Raw genomic sequence first — 13,706 nt, 5'->3', positions numbered from 1 at the left:
ATTTGCAAAGTCCTTCACTTATGGAATCTTTGCAGCATTCTCTAGCCTGAACCCCCTCCCTGGAGTTGAAGAGAAAATTGATTCAGAATACAGGCATTTACTGAAAAGTGAACAAACTTAGAATTCTTGTTTTCAGGCTTTACTGTCTGTCTTTTAGAAAACTTGCTGATGAGGTATAACTCCAAAAGACAGATCAATTTTGAAATCAAGGAAATGCATCTTTATTCTGATTAACCAAAATATGTTTACTGATTCAATAGTTCTTTACAAGTTTATACTAAATGAAAAGTCAATTTTTAATTTTTATATCTTAGGTGTTCTGGGGTTGGTTCAAACCTTGTTGGTTCTTCAATAGGTCTGTCATGTACAAGCATGTCTGGCAACAAATAATAAAGTATGACTGAAAAACGGGTACTTCAGAAATGAAGTTCTACAAGGGGTTTGAACTGTATGGCATCAGTTTGAGTTGGCAAAAGAAAATTAGCAAAAGCTAAGCATGAATCATAGGAAAAACATCAAGTAATAGGTGTTGAGTATGTTGCGAATAATATGGAAGAGACCTACACTATGCCTTACATAAAATGCAGTTGATATAGCATCATTTAGTGTTAAAATATTCTTAAATCTTACCACAGTAGTTATTATATTGTGGAGAATGATCATCTCTGTTCAATTTGCTATAAAGAGGCAGTGTTGTTTGATTTTGTTTTCTGAAAGATAAGGTTTTTCTCATCAGCATGAAACCCATTCTCTCTACAGAAATAAGGGAGATGGTTGTGTTCTGTACCAGGCATAACACAGCTGAGGAAAGAAATCCCACCTCTAACCTGCTTCAGGTTGCCAGCGAAAGTATATTATAATTTTAAACCCTGAAGGCTGGCTGCTGAGGTGTTAAAACCATTGTTTCTCTATAATTTGGATAGCTTTTTTTTTGAGGTGTAGCTCCAATATGACCCCTTAAGATATCTCTCCCCTGCTAGAATCTAGCGAGTCGAAGGGTCTCTCCAGAGTATGTATCTGCTCAGCTTTTCTGTGCCACCAGACTGCCAGTACAATGTCCCTCTGCCTCTACAACAGTCTTCACTGTGACCAGGAGAAGAAAAGCCTCTGTTACTGTCAGAGGTGCAGACTGAGTTGTTAAAAGATTGGTTTCTTTACAGTGTCATGGTGGGAATGAGACCTAAAATAGGTGGCTCAGATTGAACAGTTCTTTGGCTTCCATTAGGATTATTCACCAAAATGCTGAAGCTGATTGTTTTAGTTGTTGTTTTTCAAATAAATAGGACTTGAATACCTGGTCTTACACTTATGAATGGAAAATAAGGTAGAAAATTTTTGACACTGCTCCATCTTTATATGTGGGGAGAAAAAGGAGTCACCCTAACTTAGAAAATGGAGCTGCACAGACTGCCAAGTGGATAAAGTGGAATATGTGTTTCTTGAGGTGTCCTGGGAAAGCCCTCCACAAGACAGCAAAAGTATATGTGCTAAAATGGATAGACATTGTCAAAAGAGTGACATGCACAGGTATGGAGAACCACTGGCCCACCCTGATGGCATCATCTCTGCACCTTGTATAATTCTTGAAAACTGTTTCTGAAATCATTGAGCTTTGTGTCTCTGTCTCAGTAAGTTACTGAGGTCTGGTATCACGTAAGCATATCTAAGCAAAAACAGTGCACTATGTGCTTTACAATTCTAAAGACGAAATATATAAGTGAAAAGTTAAGATGTGATTTATCATGACTATTTGATACCAGAGAAGGACTTGAGATAATCATCTGGTACAGCAAGAATCAAAATTAAGGAGGAAACACGGCTACCATGTATGTAAATGATCAAGAATTTGCCATTTTCTGCTGTGCATACATGTTGTGATGTATGTTCAGGCACAGATAAGGTTCTAGTTGGTTTCAAGTTTCAGCTCTGCAGTCAGATAAAATAAGCTATCTTAGTTTGATAAAACATTTTTTCTTGTTTATACAAACACAAAAAATAATTTGACTGTTTTCTTTGTTTTAACCAACGTGTATAACGAAAGAAAAGTCTATTGATGCACTTAGTGACTGGTGCTGTTCAAAGAGGGGAGGAACAGGCTTTGTGATTTAGATACAGCCATTTGGATGCATGTCTATACTGTGCATTTGCTGCGGAGTTCCTACCAGTTGTTGGTTCTGGTCACGTACTGTGCAGCTATACCTAACAGGCAATGCATGCGCGTGGATGCGTGCATACAGACACACACACGCTCCCCTCCAGGCAAGGAAGTGCCCCAGATGGCACCTGTGCATGACTTCATCCCTTAGTTCACTACAGGGCTCAAGCCTCACGAGTCCAACAAACTCACTAGGTAAATTTGTACCTGCAAAGAACCCCTGCAGCACAGTACATTGCTAATGTAGACAGATCTCTGGTGTACCAGGCAAAGGAGAGCTGTGTTCAAACTTGCACCAAATCATGTTCCCATCTGTCCTGAGTACAGAAAGCTGCTTGCTTAATCTTGGGTCTAGGGCAGGCTCAGGAAGCCACATTAAAATAGCTGTTACTTGCTTTCTGCATCAGGCTTGAGTTCTGAGGAGTAAAATAATAAAGAACACGTGTGTGTAATTAAAATACAAAGGAAATAGGAAGGGGGATAGCAAGGAACAAATCCAGAAAATAAGGAACACTTGGGCATCATAATTATAGACATCTGATTATACTGGAGGAATTAAAGGACTCTGAAAGAATTAGCCCTACAACCATGCTGAATCTTGAGGGGAGGGAGAGTATATTCATGAGGGGTTCGTTTGTTTTAAATTATTTATGTTTTCAAAATAACTATCTTTATCATAGTTTTCCTGGTAGCAAAACCTGTAGGAAAATCTGCAACAGAGCTTCCACAGGAATCTCTATTATAAGTTGTTCACAAATTTAGGTGAAATAGTTACTGTTTCAGTACTAAGTTGAGTGTTCTTTTAGGAAGACCCCAGGAAATCTGTTCAACTGGTTTTCTGATATTTTGAGCATTCTGAAAGCTATTTGGCATGCATGTGTAAAAATCTATCTTAATCTTTTCATGTGGCTAGGGACTTATGAATAAGTTTGAATTTATTTAAAATACTGTCTATAAGCAGTTATAAATTACATGATTTGATAAGCATTTTATTATGTTTTTCATTAAATTGTTTGAGGCGCTATTAAGTAGTACCTGAGACTGTGAAAGGTGAATGGGCTTAATGCAGGACACTTTTAACTCATTAAAATATGTAAGAATACAAATTCTTCGTCAGAAACTGCTCAGTCTCCTGGGTGATCTCTGCTTCAGGTGGGATAGATCAGGTGGGAAAATACCCCTTTTTTGCTGCAAGGATCGTCTAAGGAATCTCCAGAAGGAAACTCTCATAAAGATTACTTCACCCTTCTCTTTCCTCTCCCCACTGTCTCCCACAGATTTTTTTCCATACAAAAGGATTATTTGCATTTAAGGATGCTATGTTCTTTGTACTATACTAGATGGGATTTCTGTGCCAAAACAAAATAATTTTTGATTAACTGATACAAGTCGGGAAAGCTTATGGAAGTCAACTGATAGCAAAGAAGCTTGATTTTTGTTTCTAACATGCCACTGAAAACTGAAAGCAAGTTTTAACTGAAGAGAAGGCATTTAAAAAGAGAATAGGAAATAGCTGCAGTAAGGGAAAGCTGGAAGGAATAAAAAGAATAAAATTGTCATAGGAAAAAAGAGTAAACCTAGTCCTGTGCTGTGTTTCTATTTCTAGAAACCTGGACTGAAATAGGTGTGATGTCACATATAAGACTATATTTTGAGTTTTTTGGTGTGGTGTGGGGTTTTTTTGGTTTGGGTTTTTTTGGTTTGGGTTTTTTTAATGTATTAGCTGTCTAATTAGTATAAATTCCTGCTTCTGTAATGATTAAATGAAATAGAAATGCACAAGCTTAATCTTTATGGGGATCAGAAATGTATCCCTAATATTCAGTTGAGAACTTGAATCTGTTCTGTTGCTGAAGAAATGATTTTATATTGATGGAGACTTACGATAAACACGTCGCAGAAGTGCATGGAAACACAAACTACTGATTTGTATTTCTTTGATGTGTTTTCAGTTGAAAGCTCAGTGTTTTTCTTGTGTCACACAGTGATTATTACACAAATATGCAGGATATACGAGATACTGAAAGATTTATTCACTTTATTCAATTTTAAGGATTTGATGTGGGGTTTTTTTTCCTATTATATCCACAGGAGAAACCTAACAAAGCTGTCCCTCATCTTCAGCCACATGCTAGCAGAAATCAAGGCTATTTTTCCAAATGGCCAATTCCAGGGTGATAACTTTCGTATCACCAAAGCCGATGCTGCAGATTTCTGGAGAAAATTCTTTGGAGATAAGTAAGTACTAACATTTTGCTAAATCCTTAATTCTTTCTAATCATAAGCATGAAAAAGAATTATATTTTCAAAAATAGAAATAATGGTTCTAAGTATGTGGGTGGGCATTTTAAAGCTAATTTCTTGTCCAAGTCTTTAAATTGGCTGAAATTGCTAAATTCATTATTAACAAATTTTTATTTTATTTTTTTTTCAATGTTGTAATTCACTCAAAGGATGACTAAAAATGTATGGGCAGTTCTGTCAAGGGCACTTACACTCAATCATAAATTAGACTACATTGCATGAAGTTTATTGGTTCCATTCTAGGGTGAAGATAGTACATTGTTTCCATAATGTATACGGCAAATCGTGTCCTTTCATATTATATATATATTCTACAAATGATAACTCTGAAGTCTGAATTAGGAACTTGATATTGGTCTCATGGACAGTATGTTTCCTTATCCCATCTTTAGCTTTCTAACTACTACAATATTTAGTGGTTTTTAAGTAACTGAAAGAATGTTTTTATCCCTTATTATCGAAACATTTTTTCCACAACTGTACTATGTATAACGTAGTCACAGGGGACTAATGTTTTCTTTTGTTCAAGTTCTGTTACAGAAAGAGATAGAATAACTGGAGATATGTTGGAAGGTTTAATCAAAAGCAGGTTTTGGAGAAACTTATTGTTCACAAATGGGTCATAAAACGAATGCTAAGTGTGACTTGTAGATATGTGATTAAATCCTTATAGCAAATGCCATATTGAAAATGTAAAAGTAGGCAGGTGTGGGGTTTTTTGTTTGTTTCTGGGAAACAATTTGGTTAATGATACAGATATAGGCTAATAGAAGATGCATAGCTTCGTCACTTTCTCATATGGAATGTCTATTAGTGTAACAGTGACATAAGAAGGAGGAGGCAAGAGGTCTGTGTATTTTACAATATAATGGAGCAGTCATTATGGTCATCGGGTCTGATATCTTGCACAATGTAGGCCATAGCAAGTCACAGAACAATTCCTGCAACAATCTGTTACATTTTCTGAGCAAGAGCAGCTCTTTAAAATAAGTCTTTCATTCTTTATTTGGAATACCAGCATGGTACGTTGGCACTTTTGAAAATTAATTTTGTTCAGTGTGAATTTACAACAGTTTCACTTTCTTTTTTTTGCTAGTCTAAACAAATCTACTGCTAGCTTCCATTTTTCTGATTTCATTATGTTGTTATCTGGTAACTTCAGTCTTCTAACAAATTTCTTTCCCATGTAGACAATGTTAGAGTGTGATCAAGTTGCTGTATCAATCTTCTTTTTGTTAGAGGAAAGGAATCTGACCATGTTTGGTGTTACCCATTTTAATGTGAAGATGATCTTCAAAATACCTACAAAAGTTCAGATAACTTTATCTTAAAGATTAATTTACATGACATGTAGGGGTCTCTATCAGATGAGGCTTTTCAAAAACATGTCAGTCAAAAAAAGAAAAACAGGAGCTTTGAAAAAATGACTAATGACCATCTTTGTTCAGTGTTTCTGTTTTCCCTTCCTCTCTTTCTCCCCTTTGCTTAGCAACTCTTGAAATTTAAATCTCCTCATGGTCCTTCTCTTCTCCTGTTTGGCTCTGTCCTTGAATGACCTTTACCAGCTGTCTTGATTGCAAATTGCATTTCCGTCATTGGGATTTACAGATCTTGTCTTCTGCAAGCTGCTGTTTCTTTCTGTCATTTCATCTTAACCAGTTTCATCAGCTTCCCTATTCATTATCATGTTCCTTTTTGTATTTCTCTACTAACTTGTACTTTCTGTGTGAGATTCAAGTGCTTCCTTTCAAGTTTCCTTCCAATGGTCCTGCCAGTTTCCTTTGGGAGATGGCACAATAAATAGTTACTTGAGGTGTCAGACAGTAGGATACTGGAACATATTAATAAGTTTTTATCAGAACAAGGTTGATAAGAATTTTTCAACTGCATCAGCCCATCTGAACAACTCAGCTCTACCCTTGTCTTTCTCTTGTTCACACTTTTCTCTTTCCTAACTCATCCCCTGGAGCGCTGCTTTCTAATCCTTTTCCGGGCCCCAGAGCTCTTGCCGTGCCTTTTTTATGCTTTGTTTTTTTCCTGCTTATATAAATTTCTTCATAAAATGCAACTTTATATATGAACTCTCAGTACTAACCCTCTGATCTCCTCCCCTCCCCCCCATATGTACTTTGAAAGGATGGGGGGGTGTTGGTTGTTTGGTTTGGGGGGGGGGTTGGGGGTTTTTTGTTTGTTTGTTTTTGTTAAAGCATCCATGCACCAAAAATGCCTAGGAATCAAGGGAGTTTTGGGACGTCCAGTTAATTACATATGTAACCTTGGTCATCTAGTATAGCCTGGAATTTTTTTGAGTTCTGTCTTGTCAGGTGCTTTACTTTCAGACTAGATAAATAAGCACTGTTATTAGTGTTCCCAGCTCCTTTCTAATAAACTGAAGCTGGTTTAGTTACCTGTCTTCTAAGCAGTGAACAGTTGATCTGTGCTTGGCAGCCTTGCCGTTGTCTCAGGTTTAGTTAATTTTGCTTAAGTAACTGTAAAACATGTAACAGCATGTATGTCAAATAAACAGATGAGAAAAAGGTTTATTTGGCATTATGTTTAATCTCTTTGTGAAACAAAATGCCTGAAGCTTTTTAAACATTAATTATTTTCTAATCCATTTAGAAATGTGTGGCAGGCATGCCTGTGAGCCACATCTTTTACAGTGAGCCTGTTATGACAAATTAGTTTGCAAATACGCTAGTATCACTTCCCTAGAAGCAGAGCCTACATAAAGATTTTGAGTGTTGCAAACAACTGGTAAAATCTGTTTCTAACCTGACCACGTAAAGATAGGCCCCTAGGACTATCTGAATACTCCAGCTCTGGTTAGATATGCAGTGCAATGAAGGAGCGCAGGGAGGAACTATATTGTATGTTCCCTGGCTGCATCTCTATTTTACAGGGCAAGCCTGGACTCCTCACTTGTTTGCAAAAAGCAGCCGTTACTTTGAGGTCACTAAGTAATGCTGCTCAAGATTAGAGCATAAATAAAAAGTAAGTTGTGCTGGATCTTGGCTGCTGGTGGGTAAAGTGTAGCACAAGAAATAATTCTGATGCGTTGTTTGATCTCATTGGAAGGAGGGAATTGGAACTATTAGATTAATGTATTTTTTTTTTCAGCATAATATTATAATAAAAATAATCTTCCTGTTTCTAAACATAATGAATTGGAAGCTTTTATATAATCCATTTTCTACCTTGATTTCTTTCTGAAATGTTGTCATTTTTTTCTTTTTTAATTTGAAATATTCTAAATAGCAAGAAGGAGGTCCATAGCCATTTATGTTTTTAAGTCAACTATTTGGCTTCCAATGTTTGAAAATGCAACCTTCACTTCTGTTTACAGAAAGCAATATACTAGAGTTTGCTGAGGAATAAAATCCAAAAGATACAATTTCCAAGAGTCTAGTTTGTAGTTTAAAAAAAAAAAAAAAAAAAAAAATCTATATCTGACTTCTCTCACTGCTCTTCCCCAATGAATGGGGAACTTCTAATTTTGTTGGTTACATTTATCTGTCTGAACACTTGCTGCAAAATTGTGCAGCTGTAACTAAGTTTATTCATCCTGTTATTAATAAGTATCATAGGATGCAGTCTTTCTTTTTGTGTTTAAAGCTAGTCAGGTGTACGTTCACATGACTTCAAACTCATTAGCAAAATAAATGGCTAGGCTAACTATTTGAAGTCCCTGAGTATCACACATCTCGCTGCTCTTTGAATTTCTGTGGAAAACACAGAAGTAGAACTCAACAAGCAATTTGAATGGCTCCACCAGAGCAATGTGCAGAGATAACTTCACGCCTTCTTGGCCTTCAAATACCTCCTCAACTTTTGCATTTCTGGTACACATCTACAAAACTTCTAGATAATGTCAGTAGCTAGAGAAGCTTGGCTGGGAGAGAATGCTATGGTGCTTGTGAGAGCAGCAGATACGTTGATAATGGAAATCATCAGCCCTCACATAGGCAGAGAATGCAAAAGGAGTAAATAGTTAGAGCCTTTACAATTGTGAGGTTTTCCAGTATTGCATGTTTCAGAGGAGAAGAGGAAACCTTGGAAGTGATATGATGTTTGGAAAGGATCTGGAGAGACTAATGGGTTTAGGAATGTATAGGGAGGATCGATAAATCAAGGTGGGAGATAATGAGATTTTGATTATCTGGGTGGAAGGAGAATGTGGACAGTAGCAGTATGGCGAAGGAAGAAATGGAGGAATTGATTTCTCTGCAAGGGCAAAGTAGAATATGTATCCAAATTAGGGGGTAGGTAAGGAGGTCAGCAGTGTCAAATAGAAAGCCCAGGATGGTTTTGATGTATTGACTTTGTCAAGGAAGCTGACAGAAAAGCTATCAGGGAGATGACGGAATAGAGAGAATTTTGGATTTGTTTTGTGATAACAAAAATCAGGAATGAGTGAGAACTTTCCGAAGGCTGAATGACTGGAGTAGGCTGAGAATGGAGCTCTTTGGCATATTCACAGGCTATGAGGAGGAAGAGAGCCTCTTAAAGAAAATAACGGAGTTGGCTGAAGAAGAACTAAGGAATAAATTGCCACAAGCTTTATACCATGATCAAGGTCAAGATTTTAGGTTAAGATCTATACCAAGAAAGAGCTTGGTAGTGTCAAAAGCGGGAAAGTCGTGAAATTGAGAAGGTCTGATTTTTGAATTTGTACTGATTACTAGAATACAATTATTGGAGCAAGTGGTTTTAGTGGAGTGAATCTTCACTCATGGTTTACCATTATAGTTGTGCTGAAGCAAATGGTAGTTTAATGTACGGCTAAACAGTAATGTTAAATGGAACTGTGAAATCGTAAGGCATGTTATCAGCAGTTACATTTGTTTACAGATACTTCAGTAATCCCCAGTGGGTTGTAAATATGCATATAAAACATAATCTGATAGCTTCTTCATTATCCGCATTTTATCACTGTATAGTGCTTGATGTTAATTTCCCCTGGTTCCTCACTCATTTTAATAGGACCTTACATCTTTTACTAGTTTTCTGTTCTGAGCAAAAATGTGCAAAATACCAGTGGGAACGATCCTGAACTGAGAAGGAGAGTGGGCAAGGTGATGTAACGATCTTTCCAGCCTCTGAATTTGAAAGCTACAGTGAAGTCATGCAGGTCTTTGTAACTATTGAAATTTGTGATTTGTGGCTGTCTTGATGTTGCAGAATGAATCAGCAGCAAAATGTCAATGTTCTTAGATTTTCAATTCTCCATAGTTCTGCCATTTATTTTAACTTCTAAGGTTTTACTCTTAATTGTGAAACCTTAAAAAATTGAAAGCATTTCTGTTATTGTTGTCAGATAAATTGATTTCCCCCCACTTTTTAGTTTCTGAGGAAATAGAAATTCTTTCACTGCCAGGGTCAAACACATTGCTGTTTTAATGCTCTGATACTTTTTTTCCCCCCCAGCTGAGGCCTGAAATGTATTTATTTTTTATTGGAATTTAGGAAAAAATGTGGCTATTGATTTCTCAGTAGCAGTTAAACAGGGTATTTCAGATTGATACTCTAAATTTTGAGTAGTTGTGGTTCTGCTGTGGTCAGTGCTTTTTGGCTCAGGATAGAACAGACATAGCTTCTGTGGCTTGGGTTCAGAGAAGAAGCAGTAGAACAGGCAGACCACAATGCACAACTTAACTTGAAAACATTTAGCTGTCAGAAAGTGAGACCTCAGATAAGCTAGGTTTTAACACCTTGTTGATCTCCTTAATTTAGATTTCCTGTTCTTGCTGCTGATAGTGCCTAAAAGCCCTGCTGTTGCCTGAATGCTGTAAAAAATACGGACTGAAGAGATGGTCCTGGCCCAGAGGGCTTCAAATCTGAGTATGAACTGAAGCGTAAAGGGAAGCCAAAGCTAAAGAGAGGTGAAAGAGGAAGAGGCAGTGATCTGAATACCATAGCCTTCATCACCATCAAGACAGGTGTTTTGGCAACAGGAACTTCTCAAGAGAAGGAAGTAAACAGGGAATGGGGCTTTTAGAGGACCGTTCCTCCCTCGGCTGATCAGCAGCATGGGAAATAGGCTTATTGGTACCGTTGTTTAAACACTTGAGCTAGAGGCAGAAGGTACCATTCCCTGGGTGTTAGTGAGACATAAATCTCGATAGATCTTTTGCATACAAATGCAAGATAAACAAGTTAGAACAAGAAGATAGATAATATTATAGAGAAAAGCTTGGCAATGGAAAGTTGCAAGATATAATTAAAAAACAGAAAAGGACAATGGTCTTCACCGCTATTCTGGGTGGCTAAGAATAAGGTAAACTTGCCTGTACGAAGGATAGAGAAAAGAAAGTTGTAATAGTTGGCACACAAGATTGTGAGGCAGGAGAACAGGTTCTCGATGGATAGGCAGGAGAGGCAGTGTTTTGAGTATAAAAGGACATGCAAAAGCTGAGTGTGCTTTGGATTTGTGGTTAGGGATCAGAGTTGGTAATATATAGATAAGTGTAATCCTTTGGGGACACTTCAGGAAATGCAGACTTCCTGCGTCCCTTAAGGAAGTACTGACTTGCTGTCTCTCCAGCGATGTCCAGTTACGTGGCTTTGGAAGTGGATATTTTTGGTGGTGTATTTTCCCCATTTCATAAGGCCTCTCTTTTCATAATTCCTCTCTTTTACCTTCTCTTTTCTCGTAATTCCTCTCTTTTACCTTCTCTAGTTCCGCCCCATTTCATAATTCCTCTCTTTTACCTTCTCTTTTCTCATGTTGGATTCATCTATATTTGTCCTGCATGATGTCACTATTTAATGATTGTACTGGCACGATACGGCAGAATTCCTTTTTTCCCTTAGGACTGAACTTCTCAAGCCTTCTGTGTGTCAATTGTTTGCTCTGCAGTTCAGAAGCAATGAAAACATGTGGCCTCTTGCTTAAAACTGAAGCGGCAGTCTTAAGAAAATGCTCTGTTCAGTGATAAACCAAAATCCACATTGCTCACTGCAGACTTGCAAAGAATGTTGTTTCTATCTGGGTCAGTATTTGCTTGAATGTTTTTGAGTTTGCTCTGCATACAGTAATGCCCTTTTCATGTTATGTTCTCTGGCAACATTTGAGAGTCTCTTGCAGACACAAATGTTCACTGTAAGTTACACAGGTACATGTTTACCTTCCTAGACATACTTGTGGTCTGCTCTGGTTCAAATGGGAGCAGTGTCACTTGGCATTCCAGAATAGCTGCATCTCTGCAGTTCTACTGAAGTGCAGTACTCTGCACACTCAGAAAATATTTGCTTCCTCTCCAGGTTTATATTAATGTCTTTTGCTTTTTAATAATGCAGCAACATTCAGGGACTTTAAGAAAATCCTATGTACACATGATCAGGGTAGGAGAGAAGGAAGGACCTAAATTCCTCTGCTAAATTGCTTGAAGATTACATGCTGGACACTAATCCTTCTCCTTTAGGCATATGGAAGTTGTGTGGGTGGTGTTTAAAACACTGAGATTATAGAGTGACACTTCCCTTTGACGTGTGTAATAGTCAATAGTAAATAGATACCATCCTATATAAAAGTATTTTTCAAATGCTTATACTTCAATCAGAACATTTTTTAATTCATCATTCTTCAAATACGCTTACTAATTTTACTAATAGCAGAAAAAACGTGGAGAAGTAGTGTCATTTTGAGATGCTTGGCAGAGAAATGGCTTATTTTATGGTTTTTGACAGGACTCTTAAATAAGAAGACAACCCCAAGGTAAATGCCAAGATACAGATAGTTTTGTTGATTTGAGAGAGATAAGATGTGCGGAGAAAGCCTCTTCAGGAAAAATTATTCAGGATAATTTGCTTTAGTTTGTGTTTTCTTTCCTTAAATTGGTATGGGCTTGCTTCTACTCTAATGATGAGGAAAGGCAGTACAAAGGCACTGTATGGATGAATCGTTTCCTAAAAGTTTGGCAGATAGAGATTAGGTTTTCCTTGTAAAAGGTCCTCCATAACATTTTTCTGCTGTATAAGGTGTGCGTTTCAGCTTCCTTCATATTTTTATTTCCTTCTAAAACTATCTCTCTAAAGATTTTGACCTAATTGAAGGTCGTAAGGAAGTAACGTAGCACAATAACAGTATGTACATGTAATGTAGTCAGATATTTTTGTATTACTTCAGTGTCCTAGTTTTTTTTCCCCAAATGATATTATAAAAAGAGAGACTGTTACCAAAGCCCTGGGTGTATCTGTTCATGATGTGTGCATGTGCACGTGTAGCAGGGCTCTTAACTTTGGCCATCGACCGTTTGAGGGAAGTACAGTCGCTATGTGGTACCATCCCCTGACGTGAGATACTCCCCAGAACATTGTCGCAGCTGGAGTCATGTGCGCTCTGCTGCAAGGGATAGCTTACGTAACTACGATTAAATACCTGAAATACTGAGACACTGCACTTCCTCAGCCTAATTCTATAGAGAACTAATGTTACCGGAATGTCAAATCACATCTTTCTGATGAGCCGTAGCAGAGCTGACTAACTCATCTCTTCCTAGACAAGTGTCCACAGGTCAGCCTAATAGCATGAGGCATGTGCAGAATACCTGCCAGCCTCTAGTGCAGGGTATCATTAGGGCATGATGCAACAAATATTACAAGGACAAAGATCACTGAAAATATTTGCAGGAGATACCTTCAGGAGCTGGATGCTGCAGGCAGTATTTCATTACAAACAGGATCCTATTTTTTCTTTCTAGAAAGGCAATATTTTTTTTCCTGTTTAAAAAAAATATATATTTAAGCAACAATCAAAGCATGCTATTAACTAGTACAGCCCCAGTCTCAACCTTGGTTTGATTGGTCCTGTTCCCTTCCCCCTCCCACTGCCCCTGCCACCTTCCCAAACAATTAAAATAACTCTTTAGATTTGAATAATGAAAAGGTGCCTTCAAAGGCTGTATATGCCCTAAAACATAAGAAAGCAACAGCAGTGAAATGTTAACTCGCACAGAAACTCGACTTGCCAGCCATCTGTGAAAACCTCTTTCACCCCCTCATCACTGTGGGAAGCATTCTGCATGACCCCCTCCTAAATCTCTGCCAGAGGAGAGTGTTTCTCAGTGTGCCTGAAAGGTCACCAGATTTCAGTGCTGTAGGAGCAGGAGGAGAGGATTTTGCAGAATCCTTCACCTTGTGAAGACTCGGTAATACCCTCCTTTTGAGTGAGTGTGTGCTGTCTGCACAGTCTCAAAAGAGCGCAGCAATTCGTATGTATAAACTGGAGAGAGACATTGGGGGTGAA

At 37.7% G+C, this 13,706-nt stretch overlaps 1 protein-coding gene across 4 annotated transcripts in view; it reads left to right on the top strand.

The window, feature by feature from the left end:
* CBLB (Cbl proto-oncogene B) overlaps positions 1-13,706 on the top strand; it is a 138,171-nt gene that overhangs the window by 66,072 nt on the left and 58,393 nt on the right. For all 4 annotated transcript variants that reach the window (XM_072884379.1, XM_072884387.1, XM_072884371.1 and 1 more), the window contains exon 4: positions 4,247-4,393. In XM_072884379.1, the coding sequence (XP_072740480.1) occupies positions 4,247-4,393 (147 nt within the window). The remainder of the gene's footprint in view (positions 1-4,246; positions 4,394-13,706) is intronic.

The sequence above is a fragment of the Ciconia boyciana genome, chromosome 1, assembly GCF_034638445.1.
Source record: "Ciconia boyciana chromosome 1, ASM3463844v1, whole genome shotgun sequence".
Classification (NCBI taxonomy): domain Eukaryota; kingdom Metazoa; phylum Chordata; class Aves; order Ciconiiformes; family Ciconiidae; genus Ciconia; species Ciconia boyciana.
The sequence above is the reverse complement of the archived record's forward strand: the minus strand, read 5'-3'. Positions and strand labels throughout refer to the sequence as shown.